This window comes from Macaca thibetana, chromosome 10, assembly GCF_024542745.1.
Source record: "Macaca thibetana thibetana isolate TM-01 chromosome 10, ASM2454274v1, whole genome shotgun sequence".
NCBI classification, from domain to species: domain Eukaryota; kingdom Metazoa; phylum Chordata; class Mammalia; order Primates; family Cercopithecidae; genus Macaca; species Macaca thibetana.
In genome coordinates this window covers 64,942,342-64,953,191 of record NC_065587.1, presented here as the reverse complement: position 1 = coordinate 64,953,191, position 10,850 = coordinate 64,942,342, and the positions used below count along the sequence as shown (strand labels likewise).

General features: G+C 53.6%; 2 protein-coding genes across 2 annotated transcripts in view; both read right to left on the bottom strand.

Annotated features, from left to right (window-relative positions):
• TRPC4AP (transient receptor potential cation channel subfamily C member 4 associated protein) overlaps nt 1-10,850 on the bottom strand; it is a 283,763-nt gene that overhangs the window by 870 nt on the left and 272,043 nt on the right. The window contains exons 12-19 of the mRNA XM_050807052.1: nt 9,955-10,013; nt 7,173-7,274; nt 5,635-5,718; nt 4,529-4,619; nt 3,420-3,560; nt 2,356-2,464; nt 1,139-1,251; nt 99-305 (exon numbers count right to left, since the gene is read on the bottom strand). Coding sequence (XP_050663009.1) covers nt 99-305; nt 1,139-1,251; nt 2,356-2,464; nt 3,420-3,560; nt 4,529-4,619; nt 5,635-5,718; nt 7,173-7,274; nt 9,955-10,013 — 906 coding nt within the window. The remainder of the gene's footprint in view (nt 1-98; nt 306-1,138; nt 1,252-2,355; nt 2,465-3,419; nt 3,561-4,528; nt 4,620-5,634; nt 5,719-7,172; nt 7,275-9,954; nt 10,014-10,850) is intronic.
• GSS (glutathione synthetase) overlaps nt 1-10,850 on the bottom strand; it is a 171,163-nt gene that overhangs the window by 75,542 nt on the left and 84,771 nt on the right. The gene's annotated exons all lie outside the window — the stretch shown is intronic.

The window sequence follows — 10,850 nt, the reverse complement described above, 5'->3', positions numbered from 1 at the left end:
CCTGGAGGACCCAGGTCAAGCCCAGCACCGGGACACCCCTCTGAGAGGCCCTGGGTCTGCTGCCCACCCATCACCCCCTTGAGGGGTGGGGCACTCACGTTCTCTAGGCAGGTGCTGTCCTTGTCCTTGTGCAGGTAGTGCTGCTGCCAGAAGCGCAGCAGGTTGTGGAAGTTGTTGAGCAGGAAGCCGGGGTACTTCTTGCTGTGCTCCATCCGCTGCAGCAGCCGCAGGTACAGGGGCAGCCGCTCTTTCCGTCGGGCCAGCATCAGGATCACCAGGCTGGTGTTGAGGCAGCTGACATTCTCCTGCAAGGCCACAGGCCCACCGGGTCAGGGGCTGGTGGGAGCCCCAGTGGCCCCTGGTGAACCTGGGCAACCATCAGGCAGGCAGGAGAGTGGCCCTAGGCCTCGGGCCACCCATGGAGCTCTCCCTGCGCAGATGTGAAATAGGACTAGGGGAAGGGGGCCCCCAGCAGCCCCAGTCTCCTGCCTGAGCACCTTCCTGCTCCCCACACCCACTTCCCACCCCACCTGAGGGCAACAACATCTGTCCCTGTCCAGACCTCGGCTCAAGCATCACTCCTTCCGGAAGGTCCATCCCAGGCAGGGCTGGGTGCATGTGCTGGGGCGGCTATCCCGCTTCAGAAGTGCCTGTCAGCACTAGCCTGTGCACCTTGGAGGAGCAAGAGTTCTGCCCCACTCACCATGCACTCCCACCTGGCGCCACACCTCAGAACAGAACCAAAGACCACCTCTGAGAGGTGCTAAGACCACCCCCACTTGAGAAAAGAGGTGCATGAGGCTCAGAGAAGGGAAGGCTGCATGACTTCAGTGAGGGAGTTGGGCAGCCTCAGGTCCGATTCCGAAGCCCAGCAGGGCAGAAGGTGTGAGGGACGTGGACATGGGGGAGGCAGGAAGAGCGCTGGCCTTCGAGGCAGCCTGTGACCTGAGGGGACTTGCGAACCCTCCTTAGGCCCTGTCTGTACAATGGAGCACTGATTCCTCCTAAGCACAGTCCTCAGAAGAGCTGGGTCTCCAGAGACACACTTCTGGAGTCGGGGACAGAAATCTGGGCTCCAGGACAAAGGAACTGGTTTCCAATCGACCTTCCCTGCTGTGTGTTTGCCGGGGCCTCTCACCTGGGTCAGCGTCTGCACGTGGATGATGTTGATGAGTCGGAAGAGGAAGGACATCTGTGTGGGTACCTGGGATATGTAGGCAAGCAGGCGGCACTCAGACAGGACCTCGGCAACTGTGGAGGGAGGCGGGGGTGCAGCAGGTCAGGCTTAGGCCCAGTGGCTTGGTCGCCCAGGCCTCTAGTGGAGCCCCGTTTGAGTCCTGACTCTGAAGCTGGGGGCTCATCATCAAAACAGCTTCGACGAAACCTGACTGCGGCAAGAAGAGGAACCTCCAGCTGTCCTGCCAGCAGGCAAAGCTGTGTTCTCAGAGCGCCCAGAAGCACCCCACCTCATCCTCCAGAACCAAGCTCAGGGCAGCTCTCCCTCAGCCCTCCCTAGCCTGGCTCCAGACCCCTGCCCTCCGTATCACACACAGGAAAGTTTCTGCCACAGGAAGATGGATCCATGATGCTGCATTAAGAAAACCAATGCAAAAGTTCAAATCCTCCTGCAGAGCTCCCAGCGCAACTGGTTTTCCACACCAGCTCTCAGATGAGTCCGGCCCAGACTGAGACCACGAGGCACAGGTTCTGCTCCGTCCTCTAGTGTCAGAGCAACTGCTTCCCGCACAATTGGGAGGCGGGGCAATAGCTGAAGGTACCAAAATCTGGGTGGCTGTTCCCCTGAAACAGACCCTCTGGAGCAGAAAAAGGAGGCAAACGGCTAAATTACCAACTACCAGGATACTTCTTGCTATCAATGACAGTGACCTAGACAAGGAACAAATGCCTGACTTTTTGGGGGGTGGGGGGGTCACAAACCCTCAAGAGAATCTGCTGGATGCCACAGGCCCTCTCCTAGGAAAAAAAGGAAATGCGTGCACATACGCATGGAAATGCGTTAGCAAGTCCAGGAGGGTTCAGATGCCTGCTGCACCACAGGGCACCTGTAATTCCACGCACAGCACACTGAGGACGAGGGGGCCAACTCATCGTGCCAGGCAATACCAGTCCAAAAGGTCTTTTTCTGTTTTTTGCATCTTGCTAACAACAATGGATTTTCACCTTGTTAAAGTGTTGAACAAGGCAGCAAAGTGAATTGCCCTGGGAGCCGCCACCTCGAAGCCGGCCACGTGGGCGTCTGGTGCAGCTCCCTCAAGTCTCCTGCTGGAGACAGGGTGTCTGATGCCAGCGTTCTCACCCTGCATGACTCGCCTTGACAGCCTGCCTTTCATGTACCTTTCATATCCACCTGGTTTTCAAATCGGTCCAGGGACAGAGTGACACAGCGCACCAGCATGTTGGAGTCCACCAGGGAGCTGTTGATCTGCTTCAGGAACACCTGGAACTGTATAGAAACTAAGCTCACAGCAGGCAGTGGGCTGCTGGCCAGGGATGGGATGGCCCTGGGGGACAGTCACTACAAGGGGCATCAGCGACCTCCACCAGCCCCACTGCTTCAGATAGGAAGACAGAGGCTCAGATAAGCTGAGGGACCTCCCCTCACGACCCAGGTACTAAGAGGCACCCCCTGGAGTTCAGCACAGATCCGACACTCTATCCAGTGGTTTTACACTCAAGGGTGCTGGATTCCTCTAATTTTTACTTCTAATTTTACTTCAGCTAGCCTCGGCTGGGTTTCTGTCACACACACCTGGTGAGCCTAACACACCAGGCCCAGTCCCTCCCTACAGCAGCTCCCACTGTGGCACTCACCATGCTGCATCACAGCAGGTGCACAAGCCGCCCATTCCCACCCTCACTCCCTACCCACAAGCAGCCCCAGTTTTCATCCCTGCACTCCCAGGGGCTAGCACAGAGCCAGGCAGAGCAGGTTCCGATGAATGTTTGCCAAAGACTGCCCAGACTCTCCTGTCATCTCTCATTTAAAACCTGTGCCTAGGCCGGGCGCGGTGGCTCAAGCCTGTAATCCCAGCACTCTGGGAGGCCGAGACGGGCGGATCCGGAGGTCAGGAGATCGAGACCATCCTGGCTAACACGGTGAAACCCCGTCTCCACTAAAAAATACAAAAAACTAGCCGGGTGAGGTGGCGGGCACCTGTAGTCCCAGCTACTCCCGAGGCTGAGGCGGGAGAATGGCGTGAACCCGGGAGGCGGAGCTTGCAGTGAGCTGAGATCCGGCCACTGCACTCCAGCCTGGGCAACAGAGCGAGACTCCGTCTCAAAAAAAAAATTAAATAAAATAAAAAAATAAAACCTGTGCCTAAAGACTGGCAGAGCAGGACTACAAGGGAACTGCTGGACAACCTAGCACACCCTGCAGAGCCCGAGGTTAACTTTACCTTTGCATCGGTGTTGATGTATTTATTGAATCTCTTGAATGCATCAACGTTGAACTTCATCAGCTCCCCCAGGAGGTCAAAGTAACTCTGGAGCACATCCCTTGACTTGCACTCGCTGTCCACAATGCAGTAAAGGATGTGCTGGGTGAGGAGGGACAGGGTGAAGGTGTGAACGTGGCTACCCCCACCAGGGCCTGGAATGGAGCTCAGACCATGCATTGGCTTCGAGCAAGCATCCTGGGGATGGAACCTGCAACCCTGTCTAGATTCTTGTCTGAGAATGCTGGTGTCTCCAAGGACAGGACCAGGCCTGACAGACCTCACCAGGAGGCAGAACAGACTGGGACTGCAGCACAATCTCTCCCCTGCCCAGGGTGTACAGCCGAAGCCTGTGACCTGCACTGTGGTCACCAAGATGGCCGGGGCGCTCAGCTCCTAGGTGAGGGGAGCTGTCATCACCAGGTCTAAAACATGGCCACTGCCTAGCACTGAGGTCATTCAAGTAAATGAAGGACAGAACTGAAAAGCAAAGGACACACTTTGACCCCACGGCTCATCTTTGTGTTTATGAGCAAAATTGTTTAAAGTTTACACCAAAATATTGAGTTTTCATCAAGAGAATAAAGCCAATTTACTCCTTTATAAAGTTTTCTACATTTTCTTGGAGTTACATTGATTTGGTCAGTTCTTTTCCACATGGATTTTATAATTCAGGGGTCAGTTTCTTGTCCATATCAAAAATTTTTTTTTTTTTGAAATACCAATTATAACTGTGGCCATTCTGCTCTGTTTTACTTTTTCTGAAGACCATTATTCAATAAAGGAAAATTAACTTTTAGTATCAAAGTATCTTCACAGTCATAATGCCTTGCTAACTAAACTCTCACCCTCCTGCATGGCCTGGCCACCCCCTAAATCTGTCACCCCTTAAGCACCCATGGGGAACCCACAGTTGGAAACCCAGGGCAAAAACTAGGGCAACCTGCACTGGCATTCAGAAGTCGTGATATCTGGTCGGCTCCTGATGAACTGTTTGGGGCTCAGTACAGGACACAATGCGTGGGCTGGGCGGGGATGGAACCCAAGACAGTGGCTGCTCCAGACCATACCTCCAGGAGGCCTCGCTTCAGCAGGAACATCTGGTCTGCATAGGAGGTGGTCCCTCGGAGGAAACTCTCCACAGCCCGAGCTTGCCAAAACCTGCGACCCAAATATTGGCTCAGGTGGCTAAGGCTGCCCTCTTCTGGCCCGTGTTCAATTCTCCAAGGGGTTGGGAGATGTCTGTTCCCTTTTCATGTACTCAGCATTTACTGAACATCTACCAAGCATCAGGCTTCATCCTGGGCTTGGGGACACAGCAGTGCCCCCATCCTCACAGAGAGCCAGCTCAGCGCAGAACTCTTCTATCTGGGTCTGTCTGGAAGGGGCTGTTTCCCAAAGAAGGTGACATCTGGGATCGAAGGGCTGGCTCCTGCGAGTCCCCCGTGAAACATACTCTAGGCTTTGCCTTTTCACAAGAATGGGAGGACATGCAATTGAGGGGCCAGGAATGTGTGTGGGAAGCTGACGAACACGTGCAGACAGGCCGCTGGGCTCACAGGTGACGGGCTGGCCTAGGAAAGTAGTGGCTTATGCTGACTGAGGGACCCAGAGGCACAGCGGGGATCCATGACAGGGAGTTTGGATAAGGCACTGAAGCGACAAAGGCCCATGTGGGCATGAAGCCTCCTGACAGCTCATGCCCGGCCCTGATGGAACTCTACCTGTCCACTGACTTCAAGACTCATCTCAGATGTGTCTAAGGACCTCAGAGAAGGTCTTCCTCTACTCACCCAGCCCCCAGCCCTAGCAGCAGGAGGCTCTACTTTGCTCCTACAGCTGCCGGGCAACTGGCTCCATTCCTTTCCATGCTGCATTGAAACAGCTCAGCTCTAGGGAATTCATGGCAGGGCCCGTATCCTAGTTCTCTCCCACCCATGCGGCACCAGCCCAGAGCAGGTGCTTGGTGAATGCTCGGTCACTGTGGGTTGCGGAAGAAGGTTCCACATACCTGCCAAGTCAACACTAGGCAAGATGGCAGTCAAACCACCTCTCCCCAACAGTAACTGTGCTTCAGGCATGGATGCTGGTGACTAAAGGAGGTATTTCTAACCTCCTGCGGAACACCTGGCTCTGCAGCCCCACAGAATTGGCAGGTACTTGTCCCCAGACCCACCTGAAAGACGACTCTGCTGGCTCCTTCTTCATGACCTGCAGCAGACGAGTTAACAAGCCCCTCTTCCCATCACACACCAAACTCCTGAAATAGAAGAGAGACACTGGTGACCGATCTGAGAGGCTGACGGGGGCCCTGGGGATGGGTTGCTCTGCTGGTTTAGGCAGTGAAAAACCATGGGGACATTTCCAAGTCTGCAGGATGCCTTCCTGCTCCAACCGGGGCCAGAGCCCCGGAGACCCCTGCAGTCACAGAATTAACCTGCCAAGTGCATTCCCACCACATCTCAGGCCAGCTTACCTTCCCAGGCCAGAAACATCCAGAATCAGACATGGCTTAGAACTGCCAGAGAAGAGCTGTTTATACCAAAAGTGTATTGACACAGGCACGCCAGTCTGCCAGATGCGGAAAGACTGTGCGAAGAGGGTGGGGCCCAGCGTACTCCTGACCTGAGGTTCGCTTCCAGCTGGCCTTGGGCAAGTACCCACAACCCCAAGCCTCAGCTTCCCAGTCTATGAAGCAAAGGCAGGAGATGAGGAAATGACTCAGGCCCCATCATGGGGGAAGGAAGATGGCCAAGCATGCGGGGTCCAGGCCCTTCCAACAGAGCAGCTCTCCTGTGATCCACTACACATATCACGGCAGGACGGGGTACAATTTTATTTGAATGAAGAGTTCTGCTTGCTGCCTTAGGAAAAAAAGGTTGGGAGGCCAGGAATGGTGGCTCACACCTGTAATTCCAGGACTTAGGGAGGCTCACTTGAAGCCAGAAGTTTGAGGCCGGCCTGGGCAACATAGTGAGATCCCATCTCTACAAAAAAAAGTACAAACACTAGCTGGGCATGGTGGCGCACACCTGTAGTCCCAGCTACTTGGGAGGCTGAGGCAGGAGAATCACTTGAGCCCAGAAGTTTGTGGCTGCAGTGAGCTACGATCACACCACTGCTCTGCAGCCTGAGGGAAAGAACAAGACCCTGTGTCTAAAAAACAACAGTAACAACAACAACAACAAAAACCAACAAAAAAAGGTTGGGAAATTACAGTTCTTGCTGGATAAAGTCCACTGCATTCTGACGCCTGTGAGACTAGCTCCCCATTGCCTGGCTCCAGGTGAGGCAAACCTAACCCAGGTAATGCAGCTTAACATGTGGCAGCAGGTAAGAGGCTTCTGTCTGTCCTGCTTGGCTGCAGATGCCAACAGGCAAGAAAGGAGCACATAAGCAAAGGGGCTGAATGCACGAGGCAAGGGGGCCAGTGCGGAGCACACAAGACTTTTGGCAGGTGACCTCTCTGAGGCTCTGCCCCCTCATCTGTAAAGTGCAGGTATGGATGGGGCTTCCCTCCTAGGGCTGCTGTGAGGCTCCGATGAGAAAATGCAGGTGACACGAATACAGTGCCTGGCACAGAGGAGCCCGCAGGACACTGTAGCTACATGTGAGAGAGGACACGCATGCATACCTAGGTGTGCTCACCAGTGAGCCCCCAGGAAGGCGAGCAGCCGGGATGGGCTGAGGGAAACGCTGCACCCCGGCACTCACCTGTCGGTGTTGAGCACAGCTTCCACCTCAGGGATGTTGGCCTTGAGAGAGATGGCACTGAGTTCGTTCAGCTCCTGGTTGTTGAGTAACAGGTACTTGTTCCTGAAACAAAATGGGTTGGAGGAGGTAAAGGACAGGAACTGGGGCTGCTGGGTCCGCACCGGGCTACTGCAGGGAGTCTCCTGCCCACTTCCTGCGGAGAGAATCTGAGAAGCCACCAGGCACTTTCCTCCAGCACCTCTCACTCCAGCCAGCAGGAGGGAACTCTGGGCTCTCAGGCAATGGAATCTTTCCCTGGCCCCACCCCCAACCCCCAACCCCTGCTTGCCACATTCACTGACAAGGCCCCTTCCCTCAGCAGCTCCGGGCCTTTCTCTTTGCCTACACTTTTACTTGTTTCCTCAAAGGCACCAGCACCTCAACATGTCCAATCACACTCAAGCCTGGCCCTGCTGCAGCAGTCCCACCAACCACCACAGTCAGACATCACAGAGGCCTGGTCAACTGTGACACTTCCCCCTGCTTGCCATCCAGGCCTGTCACTGCTCCCTGCGCTCCCAGGACACCAGCTCCCTAAAAGGTATTCCACAGGAACCGAGTCATCACACAGCACCAAAAGTGATCTTCAGAATCAGGATCTGTCACTCCTGTCACTCCTGGTGAAAATACTTCCACAGCCTCCCACTGCACTTAGAACAGACATTTTCTGACTTAGGAGGGGGTTATGCCCTGATAAACCCATCGTATTTGAAAATACCGTAAGGTGAAAACATACTGAGGCTGGACGTGGTGGCTCACGCCTGTAATCCCAGCACTCTGGAAGGTCGAGCCGGGCAGATCACAAGGTCAGGAGTTCTAGACCAGCCTGGTCAACATGGGGAAACCCCGTCTCTACTAAAAATACAAAAAATTAGCTGGGTGTGGTGGCGCACGCCTATAATCCCAGCTGCTCAGGAGGCTGAGCTAGGAGAATCACTTGAAACCAGAAGGTGGAGGTTGTAGTGAGCCAAGATCACGCCACTGAACTCCAGCCTGGGCAACAGAGCAAGATTCCATCTTGAAAAAAAGAAAAAAAAAAACCACATTTAATGTATCTAACCTACTGAACCTCCTAGCTTAGCCCAGCCTACCTGGAATGTGCTCAGAACACTGACTTCAGCCTACAGTTGGCCATAAACACTGGCAACATGGCGGGCACAGCACAGAGTACTGGTTGTCTACCTTGGTGACCGCATAGCTGGTCATCATTTTTCTTGAAATACATTTGCGCTGCAGCTGCAGCTCAGTGCCCAGCATTGCAAGAGTACTGAACTGTTTATCATGAGCGCAGGAAAAGATCAAAATTCAAAATTCGACTTCTGCACCATTGTACAGTTGAAAAATTCTAAGTGATGGACCATCTGTATATAAAATCCAGGCCTGTGACTGTGACCCACAAGGCCCTGTGCAGCCAGCCCAGAGCCAAGCCCACATCACTCCCATCAGCTGGCCACAATGGTCTTCCTTCGTTCAGGGGCTTCTGGCTAGAACACTCACTCTCTCACATGCCTGTTCACTCAATTCACTACAAGCCGACCCTTCAGGTCTTGGCTGACAAGCCACTTTGGCAAGGGAGAGCTCCTGAGCATCCTCTGGCCAGTTCTGTACCCTGTCAAATGTCCTCTCACAGACCCGTTCCTCTCCTCCTGAATACCATCTCCACTCATCACTAATGCTCAATGGTGGAATCCTCGGATGAACAACTGTCTTTGTTTTCAGACTCTGCCCTTCATGAGAGCAGGGGCCATGGCTGTTTGCATTTCGTCCTGATATCCCACACAGTACTCAGATTGAAGAGTCCGATGAAAGCCGGAGACTCACTTCCCCAGGGAAAACAGCGCAGTTCCATAACGTACGTGGTGCCATTTTCAGAAGGTTAACATGCTTCCTGGAGCCTTTCTATGGCTTTCAGCCAGAAAATCTCTCAAAGAGGACGGGTGCATATGACGGCAGTGCCCTGGGGCCACAGCTGTCTCCAGGCATGTTCTGTTAGCTCAAATGCAAGGTTTTTAAAAAATTTAAACCAACATTTAAAATCAGGACCTTTCACATAAATCTTAATTTCTGGCTTTCCTTGGCCGAAAAAATCAGAAGTTATGCAACAGTGGGCCCAGTTTCCTGTGCACACGCAGCTGGCTGGAGCTAAGCTCACTGAAATTCTCGCTCACTAAGGTCCCCACATCATCTCCCCAATGCCAAGGCCAAGGGTCAGCTGCTAGTCACCCCCTTCCTGCACTGTTTTCCTTACAGCAGAGAGTAATTTTCCTCGTACATTCTCCATCGAAGGTTAAAAAATAAATGAGCATAGAATGTCTTTCAAGAAAAACGGGAGCACACCTCCTTGTGGAGGGAAGAATCCCCAGCTGCTCAGTAAGCAGCTGGCTTTGCCTGTCTGAGGTTCCTGCCGGCTCCTGGGAATAGCCACGCTGTCCACTCTCGCTTCAGAGGGGCAGTAGGTTGAGAGATCCATTGATTCCAAAGGTAATAAGGGGCCAATGACTTCCATACTCAGTTCCTGGGGTGGCTATGAGGGCTAGAAGCAAGCTCAGGGGCAGTGCCTGCCATAAGAAAGGCTGGATAGATGGCAGGTCCGACTGCAGTGTCACACCTGCTACCACTGAGGGGACAGCGGGCTTCCACCAGCTCTAGGGCCTCCTCTCGAGCCGAGGTCACAGACCAAAGAGACTGAGGCCTTCAAAAGACAGTCCAACAACTCTCCTTGCAGGGACACACTTGTACTTACTCGTGGTGGTCGCTGAAGCTCTGAAGAAGCCTCAAAAACTGTATCTTCAAGGTGATGTCCTGAAACACATGCACAGCCTCAATGTTAAGACCACAGTCACAAGTTCCAAAACAACACAAACAGACACCCTGGTGAGAGCCTGCTTCTCTGAGCCTCTGTCCTCATGCACCATGAGGACCCTTCTTTAGTTAGAAAACCATCTGTTCACTTCCACATCTGATCAACAGCAGATTAAGCTAATGTGGCCCCCTTCCTGCTAAAAACATGCCAGTACACTCAAAAAAAAAATAAGGTGGGGCATGGTGGCTCACACCTGTAATCACAGCACTTTGGGAGGCCGAGGCGGGCACACCGCTTGAGGTCAGGAGCTTGAGACCAGCCTGGGCAACATGGCAAACCCTGCCTCTACTAAAAATACAAAAATTAGCCAGGCATGGTTGCTGCGCCTGTAATTCTGGCTACTTAGGAGGCTGAGGCAGGATAATCACTTGAAGCTAGGAGGTAGAGGTTGCAGTGAGCCGAGATCACACCACTGACTGCACTCCAGCCTGGGTGATGGAGACTCTGTCCCAAAAAACAAACAAACAAACAAACAAACAAAACGTGTGGGGAGGAGGGGGGGAAGTCCACCGGAATCAGAAATGAAGAAAGGACCGAGGAGTTTGGAGTCGTGAGCCAAGGAACTGATACTCAGTAGCTGAAGGCAGTGTGGAGCGATGGCGACAAGACCTAGTCACACTAACGCTTGGGTTTTAATGCCCTGCAGGGACCAGACAGGGTCTCAGGTTCCTGTAAAGCCTGGGGAGCATGTACACTTGGTGAGAGAAGGGTTAGAAAGGCCTGACCCACCAGCCCAGGGAGCCTGGCTCTGCCAGGGTGCTGCTGGCGGGGGAAGG